The sequence below is a fragment of the Podarcis bocagei genome (assembly GCF_964188305.1).
Source record: "Podarcis bocagei genome assembly, chromosome: 7".
Taxonomy (NCBI): domain Eukaryota; kingdom Metazoa; phylum Chordata; class Lepidosauria; order Squamata; family Lacertidae; genus Podarcis; species Podarcis bocagei.
The window spans coordinates 63420471-63445843 of NC_138132.1; the positions used below are offsets into that span (position 1 = coordinate 63420471).

The following is a 25373-nucleotide window of genomic DNA, read 5'->3' on the forward strand; positions in this document are numbered from 1 at the left end:
ATCTCTGTGTTATTTGTAGGGCATAGGAATATGTTCATTTTCCCCCCAAAATATAGTCTGCCCCTCCACAAGGTCTGAGGGACAGTGGACCGGCCCCCTGCTGAAAAAGTTTGCTGACCCCTGCTCTAAAGAATGTCCTTCTGGGGTCCACATGCCTACGGTGACTAGGGCCAAGGGCAAAATGTGATGTGACTCATAACCTCACACAGTAGGTTACATTTGAGGCACAGATTACAGGTTTTCTAAATATTCTGACACAGCTGCCAGAACCTGGCATGGCAGCCCATTTCCCTTCCTCAGTTTGTTGGTTTTGCATCCCCTAAGTCCTGTCCGGGTCAAGTCCAAGATTCAGGGTTCCCTTGTAACATGTAAAGGAGATGTAACGTTGCAGTGTACCAGTTTGCTTTGTCTGCCTGCCTTGCTAGCCCAACATCCCGTCTTCGCATATGGAAGCCGCAGTTCATGTATGCTAATGAAGATTAAAATGGCAGCTCGTGTGGTTTTGTTAGACTGATACGTGAGTGCCAGTAAAAGTTTTCCATTAGCATATAAATGTCTCCGTTTGTTTGTCTATGCGCTCATTCATTCTCCTATCTTTCCTTGCTATCAATTTTGTGCAAAAGTGGAAACATCCTGAAAATCATAAAAGTTGCCGTAATAAGTCTCGGGATTTTTCTCCATGTCAATTGAAAGGAGATGGAAGGAGCTCTCTAATCCGTGGAGGAACCTGCCAGGGCTCCTTGCTTCTCAGAACACTAATAATGCATTTAAGAGGCATTGCGTATCAGGATCTGATTTGGTTTGAATACACAGCTCTGCAAACGATCTATTTGCTTCCTCACAAAATGTTGCTTATAAACCCTCTTCTTTACAGTCAATCTTCCTGGAGGTTTAAAGGGGAGATATAACCTCCATTTCATTCTGTCCCCCCCCCCTTTTTCAAGGCAGCCTTTGAATATTTGCTCCCTTGCTCTTTAAATGCGAAAGTTCACAAAAACTCCCGTGATTTATGTATAGATTTCCGTCTGCCAACACCTGGCAGATGAAGGAGCCTCCTTAAGCGTCAGTCATAAACAGCAAGTATACAATTTAATTTTAATGTGCTCATTAGTCGTAGCACATATCAGATATAATTGTGAACGCAACACAAAATTATAGCAAAAAAGACAATTTTAATGCGGCTGTAGAAAAAAGAAAAGAAAAGAAAGAAGGTTATATGAAGAGTCATATAATGGTGCCACATTGTCAACAACGGAAGAGGGGGCACAGAGGGTGCGATTCTGGGTCTGTGCTGTTTACATGCCAATATTGTACACATAGATTCTCATATGGTGTCAGCTGTCAGTTACTTCTGCAAATTAACTGCCAAAAATGGAGACGAACAGAATCACTTAGTGTGCTGGTAACCACGGGTTACCTTTCATATGCCTAAAGATAAAACTGCAGTATGAAATCTTGGGAGAATAATTAGGGAGAACAAAACAGAAAGTTACCAACTGAAAAGAAGAGAGAGAGGGAGAGAGAGAGAGAGAGAGAGAGAGAGAGAGAGAGAGAGAGAGAGAGGTGGAAAGGCATTCTACGATAGGAAATAACACAACCAAGAGTGCATATAAATAAGTGGAAGAGGGTATATCACAGAATGCCTCGTAACTTTTAAGCAAAGTATTACAGTACAAACATTTTAAAGGCTTTTTTATCAATGTTTATGAAATACAGTACAAGGTTTTTTTTCCCCTTCAATTCTCCCACCCCCAAATAGATTTAACCCTTTGAGCACTGAGTTGATTTTGAATTTTTTCGCTTTTGAATTTTTATTATTATTACTCATTTTACTAATAAATACCTTTAAAATTCATGTTGTGCAAAATTAGGTGTAATGCACGCCAGTCCGTGGCTTCGTTTATCAGAATGCTTCTTCTTTCTTTCTTTTAAAAAAGGTAGCAAACAACGAATAAATATGTATAATTTAAACATGAACCTCTATCAATATAGATGTACTGTATAGCAAAAGGAAAACAACCATACTTTGCTTCAAGAATAATGTTTTTCTCTTTTTTGAACACTTTACAAATGCTATTGAGTGTATCTTTTCATATAATTTACATTATTCAGATGTTAAAAGAAAACCTTTTGACCTAGAAAAGAAATATACAATATTATTTTATATATTTATATATATATATTTATATATTTATAGGTACCACTTATACTCGGAGCATATTAGGTACAAAAAAATTCACCCTTGATAAAAACGTTGAAGAAGAAGAAATGGCATTGTCCACAATCACATTTTCCATATGAGGATTCTGAAATCTGTACAATATATATATATACATCGACGTTTCAATGTGAAAATAATATAGCCTGAAAGTTCACGATGGGTGCCACCCCTGCAGTTGTGGGGGGTGCGATAGATAATTCCAACAAAAGGCATATCCAGAAGGAGCATCCTATGGTCCCCATTTGGCACGGTAGGTAGCCTACAACCAGATTCACAAGACACGTCCCAGAGAAAGAAAAGTAGCTCTCTTTGTGGATAACAGCAGGTGGTGTGGCAGGGCTCCACTGCTGCTCTGACTTCTGCCCAACTGAGTCTCAGCACCACACTGGGACAGAGAAGAGGAGGGCCTTGGTGGTGGTGGTCAGATCAGTGCAGTGTAAACGTGGCAGAGTGAATCCAGGGCTCTTGCAGCCTGTTTGCACCACACTGAACTTGCCACCCATTTGCCCCTTCTCCACTCCATCCCGATATGCTTTAGCAACTCAGTTGGGTGGAGGTGAGGTGAGCAGCATAGCAGTACCACTCCATCAGTTGCTGCCTGTGGAAAGTTCAAGCAAACATCACACAAAGCCAAGCTGGGAGGACTGCTGGTCCACACCAGCCAAAAGAACTAAGGGAAGAAAGGCCAGTCTGGGCGAAGACAGGCTGAACAATCTGGACTATGGATACTGGAAGTGCTGAAACAAGGTATCAGATCCCTGAAACAGAAGTGATTTTGGACATCACGGGAAATGCCACCACCTAGCTGCTCAAGCAACTTGCGCATAAAGCTGGTAGCAATTCCATGCAACAGCCAAAGGGAAACTCACACAGGAGAAGCTGGTCTGCATTCTCAGGGTGAATCCTCTCCTTCAAACATTAACCAGCCAGATGCACAACCAACTAATGGACTGTGGCATGTCTTGTTCAAGCCCATTCTTAGAGTTGCTTGAATGTCTCCTCAGCTGTAAGGGGGTTGTTGTTGTTGTAAAAAAGGAAAACATATACATACTTCATTAATATAATAATAATTATCATTATTTTTAAAAAACCAAATTAATGCAAAAGTGCTTCAAAGTACTCAGAGGGCTAAAAATTTACAGGGTGGGAACGACCAGCACACTTGAATCACCATGGAAAAAGTGCACTAGAATTAGTTAATAAATGCTTAATTAAACTGTCTTGTTAATGCATGCAGCTCAAGGCATCGGAGGGATGCACAGCAACTAAACCCCAATTTACACAAAGTTCCAAACACTTACCACTGCGTTTTAACCTTCATATTTTACCAGTAACAACAGCTGATTATGCACCTCTATTAAACACTGTACAGTTATACAACGAAAGAGAGAAGTCGTTCAGGCCAAGAGTGACACCCCAGAGTTAAAGTAAAAATTATGTGCCAAGAACAGAAACTAAAAGGGGAGCTTTAAGGCGGGTTTTTTTGTTTGTTTGTTTTGGACAGTTTTCCTCAAAGCCAAGTACAATTGTCGTTGTAGTTTGGGTGTGTGTCAAAAGCAAATGCTACTGCTTTTCCAATTCACACACATAGAGAAGATGGTCCTCTGGAGACTTCCCGTGTGTTTTACTGAGATGGAGCTTAACGGCATGCTTGCTTGCAAAAGTCCTGTTGCAAAGTTTACACTGGTAGGAGGTCCCTATTTCTTCCTCCGGCGAAGGTGCCAACAGTTTCTCGGAGGGCGGCTTTGTTTGTGCTATCTGATTGTTAATCTGTTCACTGGACAGTTTGGACAAGTCTCGTAGCCTAAAACCTAGATGTGATTCAAGGTGACTGATGTACGTCGAAGGAGTTCTGATTTGGGAAGCACAGTCATTGCAAAAGAACACCGGGTGCCCAGTGTCCAAATTTTTAAGGAACTTTGTCCCCCCTGTCCTTCGGAGCTGGTATTTCACATTGGCCAGCCAGTGGCTAATAGTGGTCATTGAGAGCCCCGTAAACCTGGAAATGTGCATCCTCTCCTGAGGGCTCAAGTCCGACATGATGTATTTCCCCTCCGATGTCTGCCGCAAGCTGGCTGCAAACTGTGCCTGAAGAATGAGCAAATGCTGAGGGTTCCAGTTGGACTGGCGCCCCTTCCTCTTCTGAGCCGGGGTCGCCTCTTCCGGTTCCTCTATTGTAGTCCCGTCAATGTCAGATTTCTCAGAGATGCTGGAAGGCGTGGAGGATTTTGATGTGTGACTTTCTGTCAGGTTCTTCAGCATATCAGAGATATCTGACAAGGCATTCTCGCGTAGCGGCGAGTTTGACATGAATGACACAACTGCAGATGTCTTTGCCGTTGTCACTGTAGATGAAGAGGATGCTGAAGACACCGATGTGGATGACAAAAGCGCTGAACCCAAAGAGCAGCTTTTGTCACTCTTCCCTTTCGTCAAATCTATGGGCTGGTCATTGTTGATGTGATAAAAATAACGGTCTAAGTGGTCTGGCTTCTTGGACTGCAGAGGTGGGGTGGCCACAGCTGCCTTTTCCGCTAGGCTGTTGCTCATTTTAAAAAGCATGCTCATTGGGTCAAGGGCAGGCAAGGAAGGCTTAGCTGCCTTTCCAAGATGAATATTCATGACAGACTGCAATGCACTTAATGGGTTTACAAATGGCTGCTCTGGAGGGTGGTCGGTGATAATAGCTGTGCTGCTGCTCAAGGAACTTGTGATGGTCTTGACAAGCTCCTTACCATTTTCCACTGGTTCACCTGTTGGGCTGTCCTTGCAGCTCTCCCTCTGCGAAACAGGGCTATTCTGTTGGCTTTTGAACCCAATGTCATTGGAAGTGTCCATCTTGAGGGACTCGCTGACTTCACTGCTACATGGAGAAGGTGTTGCTCTCTTCATCGGAGATAGCTTCCCTGCTTCGGGCTCCTTCATTTTCTCTTCAACTTTGGCCACTTTCTCGGTTACTTTCTTGACCAGCTCTTCCATGGCATGGAAGTTGGTTTTTGGCACAGGTGACGTCTGACTGCTGGGCGGGGACACCAAAGGTTGGCTTTTCGTTGGTGATACTATTTCAGCATTTCCAAACATCGGCTTCAAAGGAGTACTTTTCCCCGACGAACCTAGGGACAACTTCATCATGTTGGGCAGCTGGTAGGCAGCATGAATACTGGGATAGCCACCCCAACTGGGTGTGCCATTCTGGGCTTTGTTAATAGCTGATGTGACCGTGTTTTCTAAAGATTTCAAGATATCCAGTCCCCCTTTGGGACTCTCTTCCAAGTCATTTTCAGTCAAATAATGATATTTTGAGGAGATATCATATTTTTCCTCATCCTCACTTGATTTTTCCTTGTCTTTCATCTTCTCATCAGCAATGATTCTGTCCTTATCAACTTCTTTCTTTACCTCCATGTTTAATTTTGGGGAGATGCTAGAGGGTGTATTGGAAGGAGACGTGAAGGTGGTGGCTGCCAGGGGCACGGACTGTACTTTCTCATCAAGCAAAGCCGTGATCGTTGGCGTGACAGGGGCCTCTATGATAGGCTTCCCTTTCTTCATGGCAGAATTGGTGACCTTAATGAAATGTCCTGTCACCATCATGTGGGCAGTGAGCTCCTGCAAAGTATCATGGGAACTCCCACATTCCATGCACTTAAGAATTTGAGATTTCCTTGCTTCAAAATGCCAAGCATAGCTGGCACCGTTCTGGTGTCCATAGCGATTATTCGGTGTGATGTAAGGATTGGAATTCTTTTGAAGTGCATCACTGGCATCAGAGATTGTTGCTTTTGGTGTCCCACCAGTGGAGTCTGGAGAACTTGGAAGTTCTAGCTCCAATGATGTTTTCTTTCTTGGGGCTGGGATTATTTTTGCTGCTACAGGGGTTACGGGTTCCTTCAGAGGCACTTTTTGGTAATGTTTTGTTTTGATCATGTGCACACTCAAGTCTTGAAGCGACTCAAATGAATGGCCACAGTACATACACTTTAAGACTTTCTGAGCATCTTCTTTCCCTTCCATTTCGAGCAAAGAGCGCTTACGAGGCTTGGACCACCTTTTGGGGTTATTGTTATCTGTTTCGTGGTTGTCATCCCGGTAATGTCCTGTTTCATTCATGTGCACTGTTAATTCCACTAATGTGTCATAGGCAGCGCTGCAGTCTTTACAGCGGAACTTACTGGCCCCAGTAAATATGGAGCCATAAAGTTTGCTGCTTTGTCTATACAACTGGACTGTGCTAAAAAGGCTAGGCTCAGGAAGGATCCTGTTCTGCGAGACCTGCTGCAGTGTCTTTGCCATGGCTGTCTGATGCCAGTCAAAGCTGCCGCTCCCACAGCTGCTGCTGCTACTGCTGCTGCTGCTGCTACTCCCATTGTTCTTCTCAGAGGTTGGCTGGTGAAGATTCAAGTTTAGGTTGGACCAGTAGGAGTTGGAGAGGAAGTTATTGTAGACAGCTTTCATCTGCTCCAAGCTGTCCGAGACAACAGACTCCTCCAGCTGGATGGAGACCTCTTTGCTCTCCTCCTCATTCTTGATGGAGCTGCTTTCAAAGTCGGCCATGCGATCACTGGTTTCGCTGATGTGCGACTCACTGTCCATCTCATGGCTGGAAAACTCGGCAGCTGGAGAGTTCTGGTAGCTCTGGCAGTTCTTAGTGAAGTCCTTCTCCGGACAGGCGTATTTGGCAGAAGGTTCTCCATCGACCACGTTGTCGTCGGGTTCTAGGTCATCTTCTGCCATTGCTGCTGCCTTCAGTTCATCCGAAACGTAAGCTAGCAGGGTAAAAAAGAGGAAGGAAAAGCAGAGAGAGAAAATTGGCGTTAGCAATTGCTGGTCTCATGTTATATATCAGCAGCTGGCATATTTCACTCAAAGAACCACATTTATTTATTTAAATTAAACAGTTAAAATTTAGTGTTTCTTCCAAGCAAGAGGAAAGGGGGGGGGGAGAGAGAAATCTGCTCTTCGAACATAATTTGCCACCTTATTCTTCTCAAGGGGCAACAGCTTGAAATTAAAACTAAATTTGAAATTAATGAAGCACATTCTGGAGGTGGCATTCATTTCTAAAGTAATAAATTACTTGTATCAACCTCAGAGACAGCAGTTCCTGTCTGTCAATTAATATGTCTTATGCTTCTCCTACCCCTAATGTATTTCTTAACAGACAGATTCACAATTTAAATTAAGCCAGATTTTTTTTTTACTCATTACATTTTTGAGAACCAATCTTTAATAAAACATAAAAACATCAATAAAGGAAAAAATCTCACAAACAACAACAACAAAAGTGCCTCAATTACAAGAAAATTAAAAGCTCATATTTGCATGTTGGGGCTGCTTAGAAAGGCAGGGATTACATTGAGAGTGAGGGCTTAACCGCAGAAGGCATTTTGAGCCCAGAAGCAGCGACACGTTCAAACCTTTTTACATCTTCATTTTGCTCTGGGTTTTGGAGTTCTGAATTTCCTGATACTTTTTCCGGAACGTAAACCATGAACCATGCTACCAGTTTCTTAATTTCTAAATTTTGTACAAATTGCCACACCTCCTTATTTTTGTGATTGCATTTTTATTATTGTAAGCTGTTTTTATCCCCCCCCCCCAAAAAAAAATAATGCTGTTGATTTGTTAGCAAAACCAAAAGTGCAAAGAAAATTTATGGTTCACATTTTTATTCTTTGTTTTCTTTCTTTTTAGGTTATGTTTGTTGCTTTTTTGGTTTAAACCGTTTTTCATATTGTGTTTCAATGCCTTGGGACCTTAGGGTGAAGGACAAGTAATAAATTATTATTATGATTGTTAATCATAGTAAGTATTAGGTACTTACTAGGTAAGTAATAGGAAGTACAAGAGTAGTCAACAATCAGTAATAAGGGCTTCCTGGAAGACTTGAAGTCCTGAGTTTCTTTTTTCTTCTTAAATAGGAATTAATTTTGGATAGGGAAAAGCTAGGAGGGGACATCAGGTGAATCAATGTGGAAATATTACCCTAACAGAGATCCAACATCTCTATTACTTGTGCTACAAATGTCCAATTACTATTGCAAAGACTTCTTGACATGAAGCAAGAACAAGGAGAATGACAGCAGAAGCGAGATTGGGAAAATTTGTATGCTGCCCTTATTCTTCCAGAATAAATATATACAAGATCTTCCAGTGGACATTACAAATGTCAAAGTGTTTGCTCTTTAGACTACTTTGTCAATATTTACTCGCCATAAGCTACAGGGGTACCCAACAGAGATCCTGCACTGCACTGTGTTTTCTTTCAAGGATGAGAAATGGTGGTCTGAGGTTGCACTAAGGTTTTCGGTGACTCAGGTGGCTATTTAAAATCATTAAATTTCCTTCTCTCATTCTACGAGAACTTGGGGTCATCTAAAGAAGCTGAATGCTGGGAGATTCAGGACAGGCAAAAGAAAGTACCGTATTTTTTGCTCTATAAGACTCACTTTTTCCCTCCTAAAAAGTAAGGGGAAATGTGTGTCCGTCTTATGGAGCGAATGCAGGCTGCGCAGCTATCCCAGAAGCCAGAGCAGCAAGAGGGATTGCCGCTTTCACTGCGCAGCGATCCCTCTTGCTGTTCAGGCTTCTGAGATTCAGAATTTTTTTTCCCTTGTTTTCCTCCTCCAAAAACTAGGTGCGTCTTGTGGTCTGGTGCGTCTTATAGAGAGAAAAATACGGTACTTTCTCACACAGCGCAGAGTTGAAACTATGGAACTTGCCCAGTGGTGGCCACCAATTTGGATGGCTTTAAAAGAGGATTAGAAAAATTCATGGAGGTGATGGTTATGAATGGCCACTAGCCATGACTGCAATGTTCTACCTCTGCTGTTGGAAGCAGAATGTCTCTGAATCCCAGTTGCAGGAAAAGGGCTGCTGTGTTTGGGCTTCCATTTGTGGGCATCTGGTTGGACACTGTGAGGACAGGAAGCAGTGCTAAATGAGCCACTGGCCTGATCCAGGAGGCTCTTCTTATGTCCTTATGTCCTGAAATCTCACCAGCATGGGTGTGGTGGTTGGGACTGTTGGGAGTTGGAGTCCTACACCTTGGAAGGGCACCAGGTTGGGCAAGGCTGCCATAAGAGATCCCCAGTGGAACAGACCAACTGTCCAACTAGTTCAGAATCTTGTTCCAAAGTGATCAAAGAGGTACTTCTAGAAATCCCTAGAGAAGGGTTTGAAGGTAACACCTCTCCACTATTGTTGCCTATCCAAAACAGTTGCTACTCAGTCTCTTGATAGATCTGTTCCTCATTAATTTAGCCAGCTAGGACTGCCTCCCTGCCCTGCTGTTCTTCACAACCAGACAACACAACCAGGGAAAAGATATGCATTCAGATATCTTCAACTATTTTCAGACTCAAATCATAGCAAATGAGATGTGCTACTCTACATACGTGCAGGTAGTAGAATCAATGGATTCTGTAATTAGGAATCTACATGGAATCCCCATGTTGGAATTTGCAAGAGTATCAGAAGTGTATTGAATACTGTGTATGTATGTATGTGCTTGGTTGGGTGGGTGGGTTGCAGGGAGACTTACCCCAAAGACTGATGGATTGATAGCAATGCTTATTACTCTGTTCACCAGAAACATCGGGAACATTAATTTTGAATGGGTTGATTTGATTCATGCTTTACAACTGCTGCTAACTCCTGGTTCTTTTGTCTAAGGTCTTTCTGAAGCCAGCAGAAATGTGAGTAAGTCACATTAACTGCTTCACTGCCCTGAACCCCACCACTCTAAGAATCCTTCATAGCCTTCTTCAGAAATGGTATACAAACACCTAGTCCCACACTTGATGTTGCTGTCCCCATGTCCCCCTGCTTATCCCATCACCCCCTCAGTCTTCCACACATTGAGCAGAAGTTCTGTATTCAGCTAAACATGTGTGGTCTCCTCCTTGGGAACTTCTACCCAACACATGGAGGTCGGTGTGTGTGTGTGGAGTTGGCAGGGAGTGGCATGCAACATATCCCTCCTTCTCGTCTCAAAAGTCTCTTCACCAAGCACTCCTTTGTCCCCTTACAATATGGCTTCCATCCTTCACACTCCCTAAATCTGCCAACATTATATTGACTGGTATCATTGTTGTTGTTATTGTTAATTACCCACCCTTCACTCTATGGTCTCAGGGTGGGCAACAATAACAACAACAACAACAACAACAACAACAACAACAACAACAACAACAACATACTACCCTTCTATACAAGCCCACCTCTCCAAGTGAGCTTCTTGATATTTATGGCAGGATTCAGGCACAAAAACAGTTTATTTTCATGTCCAGATCTGAGTCAGTTCTCAAACCATGATTTGTTGGGGGCTAAAAAGTCAGTCTGAAGCCACCTTTCAAATCACAGTTTGCACTAATTGCGATTTGAAAGATCATTGACAAACCACACTACTATGATTGGGGCAGCACCCTCAGACTCAATTCATATTTTTCCATCAGGCTGCTTCGGCAGGAAAGATGAGAAGAAGGCCTTGTTCCAACAGGTCTGCCAAAAGACCAGCTCCATCAAGTAACTCCTACCCTAAATTGTTTCTATGCCAGTTGGTCATTATAAAAGCTACTATTTAAGAACTGGTACTTGAGTTTGCTTCCCCCCCCTTCCCTCCTTGTCTCCTTTCCCTTGTGTGTTATTTTTACATATATTGTAAGCTTGCCTGCTTGTTTTACCTGATTGTACATAAACCACTGGGAGCCATTTTGGCTGAAGAGCAGGGTACAAACACTTTAAGTAATAATGGCAGCAAAAACACCACCACAACTGCCATTAGACTCATCCAGCAAAGCCACCTGTCAGAACTGAAGGGAGCTGTAGTCCAACAACATCTGGAGGGCTCCAGGCTGAGAGAGGGCCAGTATTCATTTCCAAGAGTCTGCATCATGGAGAGTTGGGTGAACTTGAGAAGCTCTTTTCACAAATCCATATGCAAATCCATATTTGGATATGTGTTTAAATGCATATTTTATCACAAAATATTTTAATGTGTATTATATCTCAATGTATGCATTTCTGAATATATCTTAGCCTAAGATACCCTACAGTTTTACATATTCCAGTACATTTTCAGTCGATAATGGCACTGTGAAATTCAGAGAAGTGTTAGAGCTTTAGATTGTAATTTGCATACTAGTCCAGGAACTGAAAATTCTCCTCCATCCTCCTCTCCAGGTCAAGTTGCTTCTCCTTTTCAAACATTGCAAAAATAAGGCCCTTCCTCTTCCCTGTCCTCTTGGCAATACATTAAAATGAATAGAATAGAATAGAATAGAATAGAATAGGTTCATGCTCTTCCACTGCCCCATCTTAATTCTCACCTCTCTCCAGACCTTTCACTCTGATGACAAAAATCACTCCTCTCATAGCCCAGGGCATGCCCATCATTAAAATTGCCTTCCTGCCTGCTCCCAGAACTGCCACAAATTTCTCACCCTTCCCTTTGGAGCCCTCTGTGGCCTTGTTCCCTGCCACCTTCAGACCTAGAACTCATATTACCTCTTCTTCCAGCTGCACAACAGTCAACCATCTAAAGGTCTCTCTTTTCCTTTCTAATGGAAGCTACAACAGAATTGTGAGGCTGCACCAACTCTTCCTTTCAAACTTCTCCTCAAAGCTCACTTTTGGCACAAACCCTTAACCCCAATGCCCTCACTGCATCTATGCTCCATCCCCTGAAAAGGAGATGACTACCTGAAGCACAGAGATCACACAGGTTATGGCATAAGTAGTTGGGATGTGAAAAATGTGCCTTCACACCCTCTCAAAGGTGGGAGCAGCATTGTATACATTTGAGTTCTTCAGTTTCGGATCTTCAGTTGTCACTTGGACTAAAAAAAACATCATCCCTAGCCACCTCAGCCAATTGTCAAGGATGCTGGAAATTGTAATCCAACAATCTCTGGGATCCCAAGGCTGAAAATAACTGGTCTACAATGACTAGCAGTGGCTCCCCAGGATTTTACACGAACTCTACCTGGAGAGGTAGGGGACTGAATCTGGGAACTTTTGCAAGCAGACCCTCTGAGCTGCAGCCATGCCTTGGGCGTATTTAACAAGCCAGATCCCATGATTCCTGATTGGTACTGCAAGTCAAATGTGTTAATGCTATGCGTTCAAATAAGACAATTACACAGATGAGGATACAATGGGAGCGATAACAGAAAACGTGTTTTCTTCTATTACAGCAGTTACCAAACGCAGAACTCTGCAAATTTATGTTATGCATCTAATTTCCCTCTCAATCCCTTCCATCTTTGTTTTGATGTATTCAAGAGAAGGAGTCCAAATTCTTATGCCTGAAGCCACCCAGGTTGAGAAAGTTTAGAGCCTGTTCTTGCTGTCTCTCACACATAGCACTCGGTAACACATCACTTGATAGCTAATCACTGGAAAACTTGGAGCTGAATGTGTAATCCGCCTCAAATGAAAAGTGTGTGGTATGAAGTGACACAAGTTGATTCAACTGTTCATTTTAGGGTGCTTGATTTGTAACTGCAAATAATCGGTTGTAGTTTCTGACCTCTTTGAAAACACAATTCTATTTGAATGCAGATTTGACAGGGCACGGGGGGTTGTTTGTGATGAGGAATGTACACCTATCGTCTTATTTTATTTTTGCATAATCTAGGTCACATCCAAACCGTTCATTTAAAGCACTATTATACAACTGTTAACAGTCATGGGGTATCCTGGGAACTGTAGTTTAAGGGGGCTCACACCCCAAGCTACAATTCTTGGCAGCCTTAACAAGCAGCAGTTCCTAGGATTCTCCATAACTGTTCAGCCTGGCTCCAGGCACCACTGGGGGTGGGTTGCCCACTGGGGGTGGCATCTCCCTTGCCCTCTCACAAGATCTTGCAGGGTGGCATCGTTTTGTGGGATCTCGTGAGGAGGAGGAAGGCCTTCAAAGGCTTCACTCACATGCACTTGGGGCCATGTTGCCCCTGGTGACCTTCCCACCCCACCCTCCCTCAATATTAGTATTTCACTGAGCTACTTGGGTCGCTGGTTGACAGGGCCAGAAATGAATTTTTCTCCCAACCTTAACTGCCCTCTTGACTGGTTTCCCCCCTACCATTCCCTCAATGATTTCAGGCTTACTCTTGCTAGGTGATGGTTAGACTTCTGCATATTGGTGGAGATGTCATGAGGCAGGATCAAAATAGTGAAGGAAGCCCCCCGGTGGCAAGGGGAGAGATTGGCCATGGCATGCCCTAGGCTCAGTTTAGGGCCCCTGCATGGCTGGAATCTCTCACCCTGGTCACCCAGTGAGATGCTGGGCACCTGGCTCAGGTGGTTGAGGTGCTTCTCAACCCTGAAAGAGGTTGAGGTGTTTCCTAACCCTGACAGAAGACCATTCTGACAGCAAGGGTTGGTGGAATGTAGAGCGATACCACTACCCTACTGCCATGCCAACCCCACTTTCTGCTGTAGTCAATCACAATTTAGTCTGATTCTTACACAGCTCTATGTACTGTCCTGCATATTTCACTGTTATCACAGGGCCACAAATTGCCACCTTCATGGGCAAAAGTAACTTTCTAAGTCCTGGAACTATGCACATTTTGCCTTATTGCCCCTAAGCTAGGTTGTTGCCTTCAGATACAGTGGAGAACTCTGTCCGCAGCTGCCAGTTCATCCAGCTTCCATAAATGAAATTGGAAAAGGGAAGCCATCTTTGCCTTTCACTTCAGGCAGTGTATCTCCTCAGGCTGGTCCTGTTGGTTAGAGGACCTCTTTCTCTGAAGCCAAACTCTGAATACACCACTATTCAAGTTAGTGCAATATGCTCAGATTTCTTTCTGTGCATGAAAGAGAGAAGCAGAGAAACACAGCAGAGAAACCGAGGCACACTACATGAATTTGTATGACAACATTTGTATAAGAGCATCAACCCAGGTCTCTCACTCTCTGGTGAGTTCAGCTGGTACACATACTAACAGTAATGAACTACCTGTTCTGGAATCCTTCTGGGCCCAAGATTGTTCTTCTGGTTTTAGAAGTAGGGTCAAAAGAGGCAGTAAAAAGGTTGTTAATGGTGGATATGTAAGAATAATTACCTCTTCCCCTAAAAAAGAAGGTTGAGTGCACATCTTTTGGGATTCCATGTTTATAAAACCTGGCTTTTGAGGGGTTGAGATAGGTTAACATGCAAGTTTGGGAATTCTGACAAAGGTTGCTATCATCATAGTTGCTTTCTATCTTCCACCCTTTGGGGCCAATAAAGCAGCAATTGAAATGCCGTGTAAATTCTACCATGATATGAACACAATCATGACCCTATTTATTACTATTTCACATTTGCAGAACAAAGCCAAAACATTGGAATCCTTCCCTCAACTTCATAGAAATGTGTACATGTGTCATGCGCGCAGTCGCCTGGAAAAGTTTCCAGACTATGTGGATTTTTGCAAAGCCCAAACAAGCAATTCCTTATTGATTTAGTGACTGAAACCTTGGACACACACTGCTTAGATTTGGAATCAAATTGAGGATTCTGCACAGTGCCATCAATTTGCACTCACTACCAAGATCTGGCCCAGTAGAGAGTCTGTGCTCTGGGCTGTATATGCTAACTGATTAGAGTGGGAAGAATGAGGCTATGAATCACACCTTTTTCATTTCAAGAAGAATATTTGGCTAGGTTTTCAGGGGGCCTCTGTCTCTGGAAAATATGGCACATTAAAAACTACCACTGCACAAAACTTCATTTTTATATGTTAGCTGTGCTCTATAGGGATATCAGACTATAGCTTCTAAACTTCTTCTAAGCTGAGAGGAAAGCAGGAACAGGGGAAAATAAAAAATTACTGAGAAAGATATATTCAGCCTTCTTCCATTCCTCCCTTATCCTACACTATCAGGACCAGTCCTACCATTAGGCAGAATGAGGAAGCTGCATAGAAATGTCATGGAAATTGTTACCAAAGGTTCCATCTGCGCTAACCATTTTAAACAGTAACATAACACTTTAAAGAGTCACAGCTTCCTTCAATGAGTCCTGGGACCTGCAGACTATTTAAGGTGCTGAGAATTGTTAAGAGGCCCCTATCAATATCTCTTCCCAGAGAACTCTGGGAATTATATCTCTGGGAGGCAACTAGGGGTCTCCTAACAACTCTCAGTGCCATAAGCAAACTGTGCATCTCAGGATTCATGACTGTTTAAAGTGGTATGATACTGTTTTAAATTTATAGTGCAGATGGGGCCTAATTTATTGTTGTATTTTTAGTTCCAGTGGGAGGCAGTTGTGGGATTTTTCTATCTCAGGTGCCATCATAACTGTCTCAGCCTTCAGTACATTGACTCAGGGACTGGGCACCATCTGCTACTGTGGCTCAAGGAGCAAAACATTCTGGGCTGGCCCCATTTGCTGATGCCAAGTTGAGCTCATCACAATCCAAGACAAACTTGGGCAGGCTGGTAGGGAAATGATTGAGTCAGAATGATATACAGTAAGTCCGCAACTTACGTGGGTGCTAGGTTCTGAGGATCGCACCTAAAGCCAAAATTGGGTACAGTGGTACCCCGCAAGACGAACGCCTCGCAAGACGGAAAACCCGCTAGACGAAAGGGTTTTCCGTTTTGGAGGCGCTTCGCAAAACGAATTTCCCTATGGGCTTGCTTCGCAAGACGAAAGCCCATAGGGAAATCTCCGGGGACCTCTTTTAAATGCTAGCGGTGGGGAGCAAAGCCTTTCCCCCCCCCTCCGGCCTTCAGAAGAGGTCCAGGAAGGCTGGCGGGGGCCGAAAGGCTTTGCTCCCCAGCGCCAGCATTTTAAAAGCAGTCCGGGATAGCAGGGAAGCGCTTCCTGCTATCCCGGACGGCTTTTGAAGGCAGGAGAGTCTCCGCCAGCAGCGGCAGCGGTGCCGCTGCTGGGGGAGAGATCCGCGAAGCCTGGGCGCGCGGCGCGCAGGCTTCTGCATGCCGGCAAGTCTCCGCCAGCAGCGGCAGCGGTGCCGCTGCTGGGGGAGAGGTCCGCGAAGCCTGGGCGCGCTGCGCGCAGGCTTCTGCATGCCGGCAAGTCTCCGCCAGCAGCGGCAGCGGTGCCGCTGCTGGCGGAGAGGTCCGCGAAGCCTGGGCGCGCTGCGCGCAGGCTTCTGCATGCCTGCAAGTCTCCGCCAGCAGCGGCAGCGGTGCCGCTGCTGGCGGAGAGGTCCGCGAAGCCTGGGCGCGCTGCGCGCAGGCTTCTGCATGCCGGCAAGTCTCCGCCAGCAGTGGCAGCGGTGCCGCTGCTGGGGGAGAGATCCGCGAAGCCTGGGCGCGCTGCGCGCAGGCTTCTGCATGCCGGCAAGTCTCCGCCAGCAGCGGCACCGCTGCCGCTGCTGGCGGAGAGATCCGCGAAGCCTGGGCGCGCTGCGCGCAGGCTTCTGCATGCCGGCAAGTCTCCGCCAGCAGCGGCAGCGGTGCCGCTGCTGGGGGAGAGGTCCGCAAAGCCTGGGCGCGCTGCGCGCAGGCTTCTGCATGCCGGCAAGTCTCCGCCAGCAGCGGCAGCGGTGCCGCTGCTGGGGGAGAGATCCGCGAAGCCTGGGCGCGCTGCGCGCAGGCTTCTGCATGCCGGCAAGTCTCTGCCAGCAGCGGCAGCGGTGCCGCTGCTGGCGGAGAGGTCCGCGAAGCCTGGGCGCGCTGCGCGCAGGCTTCTGCATGCCGGCAAGTCTCCGCCAGCAGCGGCAGCGGTGCCGCTGCTGGCGGCGAGGTCCGCGAAGCCTGGGCGCGCTGCGCGCAGGCTTCTGCATGCCGGCAAGTCTCCGCCAGCAGCGGCACCGCTGCCGCTGCTGGCGGAGAGATCCGCGAAGCCTGGGCGCGCTGCGCGCAGGCTTCTGCATGCCGGCAAGTCTCCGCCAGCAGCGGCAGCGGTGCCGCTGCTGGGGGAGAGATCCGCGAAGCCTGGGCGCGCTGCGCGCAGGCTTCTGCATGCCGGCAAGTCTCCGCCAGCAGCGGCAGCGGTGCCGCTGCTGGGGGAGAGATCCGCGAAGCCTGGGCGCGCTGCGGTCCGGGAAGCCTGGGCCGGACAGCTTTTGAAGGCAGGCGGGGGGAGCAAAGACTTTCGCCCCCGCCAGCCTTCAGAAGAGGTCCAGGACCTCTTCTGAAGGCTGGCGGGGGGCAAAAGTCTTTGTCCCCCCTGCCTGCCTTCCCAGGGGCTTTTAAATCGCCCCAACAGCGGAGAAGTCGGGTGGGAAGAAAAGCCCTTGTCCCCCCCCCCCAGCCTTCAGAGGAGGTCCGGGGACAGACTGTCCCCGGACCTGGTCTGAAGTCGGTTTCCCTAGGAACGCATTAATTGATTTTCAATGCATTCCTATGGGAAACCGTGCATCGCAAGACGAAAAACTCGCAAGAAGAAAAAACTTGCGGAACGAATTAATTTCGTCTTGCGAGGCACCACTGTATAGTCAAAACACATTGGGTTCAATGGTGGGTGGGATTGCCAAAGTCATTTTTCTGGAACCCTGCCCCACTTTTTATTTTTAAAATTCTGCCACACGTGTAAAGCTGAATGCACACAAGTTAAATGTGTGTAAGTTGCAGGCTTACTGTGAACACCAAATCTATCTAACCTACTAAGCTGAAAACAGATTATCAAGATGCTTCACAAATGATAAGGTAGGAAGGAATTGCTAGTATTTTTTGTGCCGAGGGAAGGCAAAAATTAATAAATAATTACATGCTTCTTGGGGGTCAAAGTACTAGGGATTCCAATACCAGTTGCTGGAAACCACAGGAGGGGAGAGTGCCCTGATGTTCAGGTTTCCCTTGGGACATCTGGTTGGCCACTGGGAGCACAGAATGCCAGACTAGATGGACCACTGATATGATCCAGAGGGCTGTTCTTATGTTCCAGTGATTTCACTCCCCCTCTACAGCACTGATTTCTCCCACCTAATACAGTGGTACCTCAGGTTAAGTACTTAATTTGTTCCGGAGGTCCGTTCTTAACCTGAAACTGTTCGTAACCTGAAGCACCACTTCAGCTAATGGGGCCTCCTGCTGCTGCCGCTCCGCCGGAGCATGATTTCTGTTCTCATCCTGAAGCAAAGTTCTTAACCCAAGGTAATATTTCTCATGGAACTTTGGAGTGTCAGGCATAGCCCTATTGGCTTTAGCCCAAACGTAGCAGAGTTTTCCTGCACAGCGAAGAAGCTAGTTGCGGCAGTAATGACTAGTCAGCTAGACTCAGAATAACTATTTACAGGATTTATTAAAAGGAAAAATAAAACCAGCAGAGTTTCTGCATACAAATAAAAGCAAAATAAATCCTATCTTTCTTTCTCTCAAAACCATACACAGCACTTCTAACTCCTAACACACCTCACACCAAACTGTGCTAGCAATCCCTAGATAACAGAGTTGAGTGCTGCTCGTTAACCAATCAGAGTGAGTAGTTTCTAGGTCAAGCAGACCTGGGCTTTCTGCCAAGAGTAAATTGACACCAGCTTGAGTTAATTGGTGAAGCTAGAATCTGCAAGTTTCCCACGAGAACCAATTAACAGAAACTGAACAATTTCTGGGTTAGCAGAGTCTGTAACCTGAAGCGTATGTAACCCGAGGTACCACTGTAAATATTTTTGATAAACCTAAAGAACACCAAGCTTTTCAGTGAGTACCATTTCCACATACAGAATAAGCATTTCTTAGAATTGGAATATTTCTGGGGGGTTTTTGTTTTTTTTAATAAAAGATCAGTGACAGGTAGTTCTTCACACACACCCCCAAGGTATGCTTCAGAGACCCACCCATCAGATGCACCCGACTCGGGCTACCCAAAATTCCTCCTGGTGCAAGTTTTTCAGTAAGCAGGAGGAAGAGTAGAAAAATGTGTCACCAAATCTGTCTTCTGAACCAATTCCAGAAATACCAAATGTCATCACTTCCATTTCATGCCTGTCTTTGGGTGGCATGTTTTAATCACTCTGGAAAATGCCAGTCCACTGAAAGAAATGGATATAAGGCCAACAGTCAACCTTAGGATGTAAGCAGACCCAAGAATCAGGGCACTCAATATGCCTCTAATTATTACGATTCTTCACAAGATGTTCAGAAGAAACTTTAGTTTCTTCCATCCAGATCAGAAAGGGACATTCAGACCATTTTGCTTCTAGACTGTCTCACTACTGTCATGTTTGGAATGGCAGAACTGAGATGTGAAAGGCAAGCAGCAAAATGACCCTTTAAACGTCTCAGGACTCTTGCTTCTAAATGAAATTCACGTTCTGTCCACCATCACCCTACTCCGGCCCAGCCAATTGCCCCACAATTTCTGCTCATTTATAGTACTTGAAAACCTAAATAAGGCAAACTGGATGTCCACTTGTTGCAATTGACATTAGGGAGGCGGGCACCTTTTCATTATACTGGCAAAACCATTTTATAAAGACACATACAGCAAGTTATCACACATCAAAAATGATGAAGAACTACTGGTAGTTCCACAGATAAAAAGCCAATTAGTCAGGGGACGATATGAACTCAGGAACTGGACATGCCAGTTGTATGACAAAACAATGCAATTGTTGTTGTTGTTGTTGTTGTTGTTGTTGTTGTTGTTGTTGTTGTTGTTGTTATCCCTTCTCTTCATCCAAAGGTCCCAGAGTGGGTTACAACATTGAAACACAATATTAAAAACAGTTTTAAACAACAAGAGGTACAGCATTCACAGAATGCTGTACAATGAAGGTGCTGTGGGAAGGGAGTTCTACAGCACAGAGGCTACCACAGAGAAGGCCTTCTCCTAAGCCACCATCACTACCCATGAGGCTCTGAGGGTGGAATAACTACGAAGAGGGCCCCCTCAGCCAATCCCAGTGCCTGAGAAGGTCTGTAGGGAAGGTGGCAGTCTTTCAGAAATTCAGGATCATTTACTTTAATTTGTGTCTAAACCAGAATAGGAAGAGGGACGACCATACCTCCCAAGAGATAGAAGCTGTGTACATACCAACCTGTTTTCAGTGCAAAAATGAAGTTTTTCTAAATCTGGAATTGTTCATGCTCATCCTCAGCATGCTGCTTTCAATCTAGATTGAATTTTCCTATGTTCAGCTTCACTGAATGTTATGAGAGTGTGAGAAAGATTATCCGCTTTCTCTATGCCATGTGTAATTTTATAAATCATTAGTACATAATGTTCTGTGGTTGAAATGACCATGATGGACAATACAGCAACAATAAACAAAATATTATTATTAATTTTACATACTTCTATCCAGTCCCCTACTACTTGCCTTTACTCTAAGGTGAAAAGTCACCCTATGCCCTTGATTATTTTGGTTCCCCCTTTCTGAAACTTTTCCCAACTTAATACCTTATTTGAGGTGAGGCAACCAGGTTTTTAAAGACAACCAGGAACAGGATGAAGATGTTGTTTCCATCATGCCAACCACAGCTACCTCTATTTAAAATAAAATAAAAGGTGTCCTCAGCACAATATGTGAAGAGAACACTTTACAGTTCCAGTTGTGAGCTTCAATGTCACAGAAGAAAAAGGCACTTGTCCAATGCCTTTCCCTTGCAAACACCCTCATCATGACCTGTGTTAATGAAGTTAATTGAATTTAAGATCAATAATGGTTAATTATTGCGATTTGACATTCTGAGATAAATGGCTTTAAGACGGAGAAATGTGTATGTGTGTGTGTGTGTATGAATGTTCACCAAAAGAAGGTTGAATGCATTAGAGTCTTAAGAGGGATCACGCAAGCCTCCCATTGATCCCTGGGACAATCTGATCGACTTAATCCCCTGATGAATGTGGGCTTTTTCACAGCTACAAGTAAATGTTCTACAAGACTACTCTAACCCTTGTCACTGACCAAATCTATACGAGCCGGAAATCCATTGAGATAGATTAAAGAGGGGCTGAGGATACAAGAGTGATGCTTCAAATAAAGGAGAAAGTTTATCATATTGACTATTTACACGAAGTATAGAGTACACCATTATGAATCACAGAGGCTGGATTTTAGAGTAGTCTGATTACGCTGCATGGTGATGAAAAAGGTAGCATAGGCTCTAATGTCCTTAAAAATAAAATCCATGTCCATTTCACATGGTACCACCTCTTTTCCTGTCTTCAGATCCCACCTCCAAACACACCTGTTCCATGTGACCATTGGCTCACCAGTGTAACACAGGGAACTAACTGCCTTAGACTGACTCAGACCAATGGTCTATCAGGCTCAGTACTGTCTACACGGACTGGCAGCAGTTCTCCAAGGTTTCGGACAGGAGTCTCTCCCAGTCCTACCTGGAGATGGCAGGGATTGAACCTGGGACCTTCTGAATGCAAAGCAGGTGCTATACCACTGAGCTACTCATTCTTGACTGCAGCCAGTCTTTAACAAAATGGCACTGGAGATGCCAGGTCCTTCCCTCCCTACTTTGTTCTCTTCTTCCTCCTGTTGCTGTTAAGCTACTTGGGGCCAGGGCCCTGTCTATATTTGCCCACATAGCTTCAAAAGCTGACCTCTGCCTTAACCCAGGGTCTGCTGCCTGGTTGAGAACATTTGGCATGGAATATCCATCAGTGGTTTTAAATATACACCCAGCATTATTCAGGACAGTCCTAGTTTCTGCACCTAAGGCTTGTCCATTGTCTAAGCATGACCTGAGTAATGGCCAGCTCTGCTCTCTCGTTAAGATGATCCACACATTCTTCTTCTTTTCTGTTTGTAACATCAAGTGATTATTATGGCTTTATTATTTCTAAAACTTATATCCCACCCTTCCTCCCAAAGGAGCCCTGGACAGCAAACACATCTATGGTGTGTGTGGGTGTGGGTGTACCATTTAAAATAAAATGGAAGTATATTTACAGCAATTGAAATTATAATAAAATGTTCAAAACACATTTAAAAACAGTCATCAGCAAATCATGTGCAGGTATCTAAAGGAAGAAAATACTGACTATGCCTGCTTAATGTCAATGGGCAAGAAATTCCAAAGTGAATCAGCCATTGCACAGTGAAGATATTGCGGTTCAAGCTTTGTAAGCTATACTTTATTGATACCAGCAACAAAAAGTTGTGGTGTGGAGTCCTCCAGCTTACAGGCATACCCTCTTCCAGGAATTTCCATTTCATTCCATCACCAAAGTCAGCAAACATTCCATGTCCAATGAACATGTTTAGTTTTCCTTGGCCTGGTTTTGGATCCTCCCTTTCGAATCTCAGCTCCCCCCCCCCAAAAAAAAGCCAGAGGATATCTCCCTCTTGTGTATGGATGGCACTGTCTCAGCTGTGTAAGGATCTGCACTCAAATAACAGAGAACATTACTGAACGCTATTTAACTGAAAGTCACAAAATGCTGAAAAGTGGCTTACAAATTCTGCCAATAAATAAATGAATACAGTGCAAGGTGACCCTTCAAGTGCAATCTTTTTCATCATAATCAGTCGACACATTCAGGTACAAGTTATAAAAAGTTCAGAAATCAAAATCATGGGCAGTTAATATAGGTTTGAACTGGCCCGTGGTTCCACCAAAGGTATTTTAGGATTAGATCAGCATACACAGAGAATAAGAAAGGCTCAAAGATGTGAGCTAGTCTCCCTTCCCTTCCCTCCCTCCTTCCTTCCTTCCTTCCTTCCTTCCTTCCTTCCTTCCTCCCTCCCTCCCTCCCTCCCTCCCTCCCTTTATTTTTTAAAACTGCCAGTAACCTACTTTCTTTCGAGATGCACCAAGTTTGCTTTGCTGACAGTTCCTCCCTGTGAAGGAAGATCCCGCCGATGTGTTCCGATTGGAAGTTGTACATGCACACTGAACAAGTTAAATGACCATTTACAAGATTTGTAATGACAAAGTAAACGTTGTCAAGGAAAGAAGAAAAAGAAGAAAAATATTCCTGATTGCGGAGTGCTGACAATAAGGCGATGCTGAAGAGTTCTGTCAAAATGTAAGATTATGCAAAAACACTATTGAGAACACTGCTAATCATCTGCTCTTGTCAATTACTTGAAGGGTATCTGACAGCATATTTACATTAAACACATTTCAGAAGCAAACTCCTTAATGCTCTACCGGAATATTTTTTCAGTGCCACGAGGAATCCTTGAAAGGATCCCTTTGCAGCAAGGCAGCATTAATGGCGTAACACAAAAGTCTATACCTGGCAGTTGAGTCCACTACTTTTTGCAATTTACTGTTGGATTCAATTCCAAAGGATATGACAATTAGCAAGGACTTCTTTTTCTGTGATTGTTTTAGTGCAATGCCATCATTGGAGGTAGAAATTTACAAAATAACAATTCACAGGGTGGTGGTGGTGGCAGAAAAGGTTTCTGCCCCAGGGACCTTACAAAGTCACAGACTGACAGGGGGAGAAGAAAATAGGGATGGAGACTCTCAAACCAGAAGATTGCAGTTAGAAGAGACACAAGGAACAAGAGCAAGAAAAGCAGTCAGTGATGAACAGTGGAATCTATCAATTTTGGTTTTTACCTCATTTCCATTTTCTTGTAGCATTAAGTTCAGTTCCCCACGTTTCTGCAATCATTTGCAATTTTAAAAGTCACTGCAGAAATTTATCAGCATTTGGTCTCAATTCCTCCCAATATACACATTTTTATATGTATTTTCCCCCAAAATACACATTTATGCAAAGCAATTTTCTTAATGTAGGGTTGCCATATTTCAAAAAGCAAAAACCAGGACATCCCAAAGTGTCCCGAGCTTCTTCTTTTAAGGGAAAAAAAACTTTTTATTATTACAAAAACAACAAAAAAATGATTTATTTATTTTTTCAATTGACTTGCCTAAGATCCATGACAAGCTCCGCCTTTTGGAACCCCCCCCCCCGAAGTCAATTCCGCCTTTGAAATCCCGGTAATGTCTGGGGAAATCCATACGTATGGCAGCCCTACCTAATATAATGTGGGGAGTTTTCCCACTGGCACACCCATTTCTATGCATACTTTACATTGGTATAGCCATTTTTGAAATCACCACTTGACTTGAGAAGTGCACTGCAAAATTAGGAAATACATGGATAGATTTCTGAGTGACTTGAAGTAGATTCAGGAGTATTCATATCTCCCAGTGGTTTAATGAAAGCAATGATGAAAAGGCTCTCCCCATCTTCACACACACACACACACACACACACACACACACACACTTATAGGTGTCTGATACATGGAAAGCTTTGGGGAAAACCTGGAGTGGACTTTTGTGTGAATTGGCTGTGATTCCAGAACCAATTCCTAAACTGTTTGTGTGCTTGGAGACTTTCATCCTCTTAATTCTAAATATATGCCCACCACACCCTGCTCTTTCACTGCTGCCTTGGGTTGATGGACCTCAAGTAGGTTCTGTAGTGCTGACATTTGCCCTCCCCTCATGCAGGTGAATTCTTTACCTCCAGCATCTCTTCAGAGATGCCTTTCATATCACCTGCCATCTGATATAAAAAAACAAAACTACTACTAGAGATGAACTCACGATCTTCTGAATGCATAGCATGTGCTTGATCTCTGGCCTCCTCCGCTTGATGATGGGGCAAAGTTGCTGGGAGCCTGAGCTCTGAACCAGGAAGCCCAAATTCAAACTTGTCACGAACTCAAAATGTGGTTGGGGTCAAATGATTCTCTCTGTACCTCAGTCTCCATCAGTCGTATGAAGAAAAACATATTGGCCTGCTTTACGGGAATGCTGCAGGGTTATAAGAAAACATATGTGCAGCACATCGGACATTTGAAAGACTTAAAAAGTATAATAAAACAAAAAATAAAATAGAAAGTTTAATAAACAATGATGATGACAACTAGTAGAGGTGAGCTTGTCTATTCCTCCTATTGCTGTACTCTACAACGAACAGCACAGAGTTAAAGTAGGCCAGCATCTTATACCCATTTCAACTATACCAATTTCAACTATACACAGACAAGGTGGGGATGCTCTTGTGAGCAACCCCACCACTCTTAGTGCCAGTGTGATGAACAGTCCTTGCCAAGGAAGTAAGGCTGAGGATTTACAATCTTTCTCTGTGCTGGGTAACCACGAGTGGATCCAGCATAAAAAGCACTTTTAAGCTCTTGGCTTTGCTTCCTGCTCTGCCCTCCCCTCACCAACTGCCTTATAGAAAGCAGGGTCCTAGGGTCATGAGATTTTGAATATATTGTGAATTTAACGTATACGCGTTAACCCTGGGATC

General features: G+C 44.3%; 1 protein-coding gene across 1 annotated transcript in view; it reads right to left on the reverse strand.

Moving 5' to 3' along the window:
* Window positions 1-1152: 1152 nt before the first annotated feature.
* Window positions 1153-25373, reverse strand: part of TSHZ3 (teashirt zinc finger homeobox 3) — a 115168-nt gene continuing 90947 nt past the window's right edge. The window contains exon 2 of the mRNA XM_081203452.1: window positions 1153-6987. Coding sequence (XP_081059578.1) covers window positions 3785-6987 — 3203 coding nt within the window. The 3' untranslated portion in view covers window positions 1153-3784. The remainder of the gene's footprint in view (window positions 6988-25373) is intronic.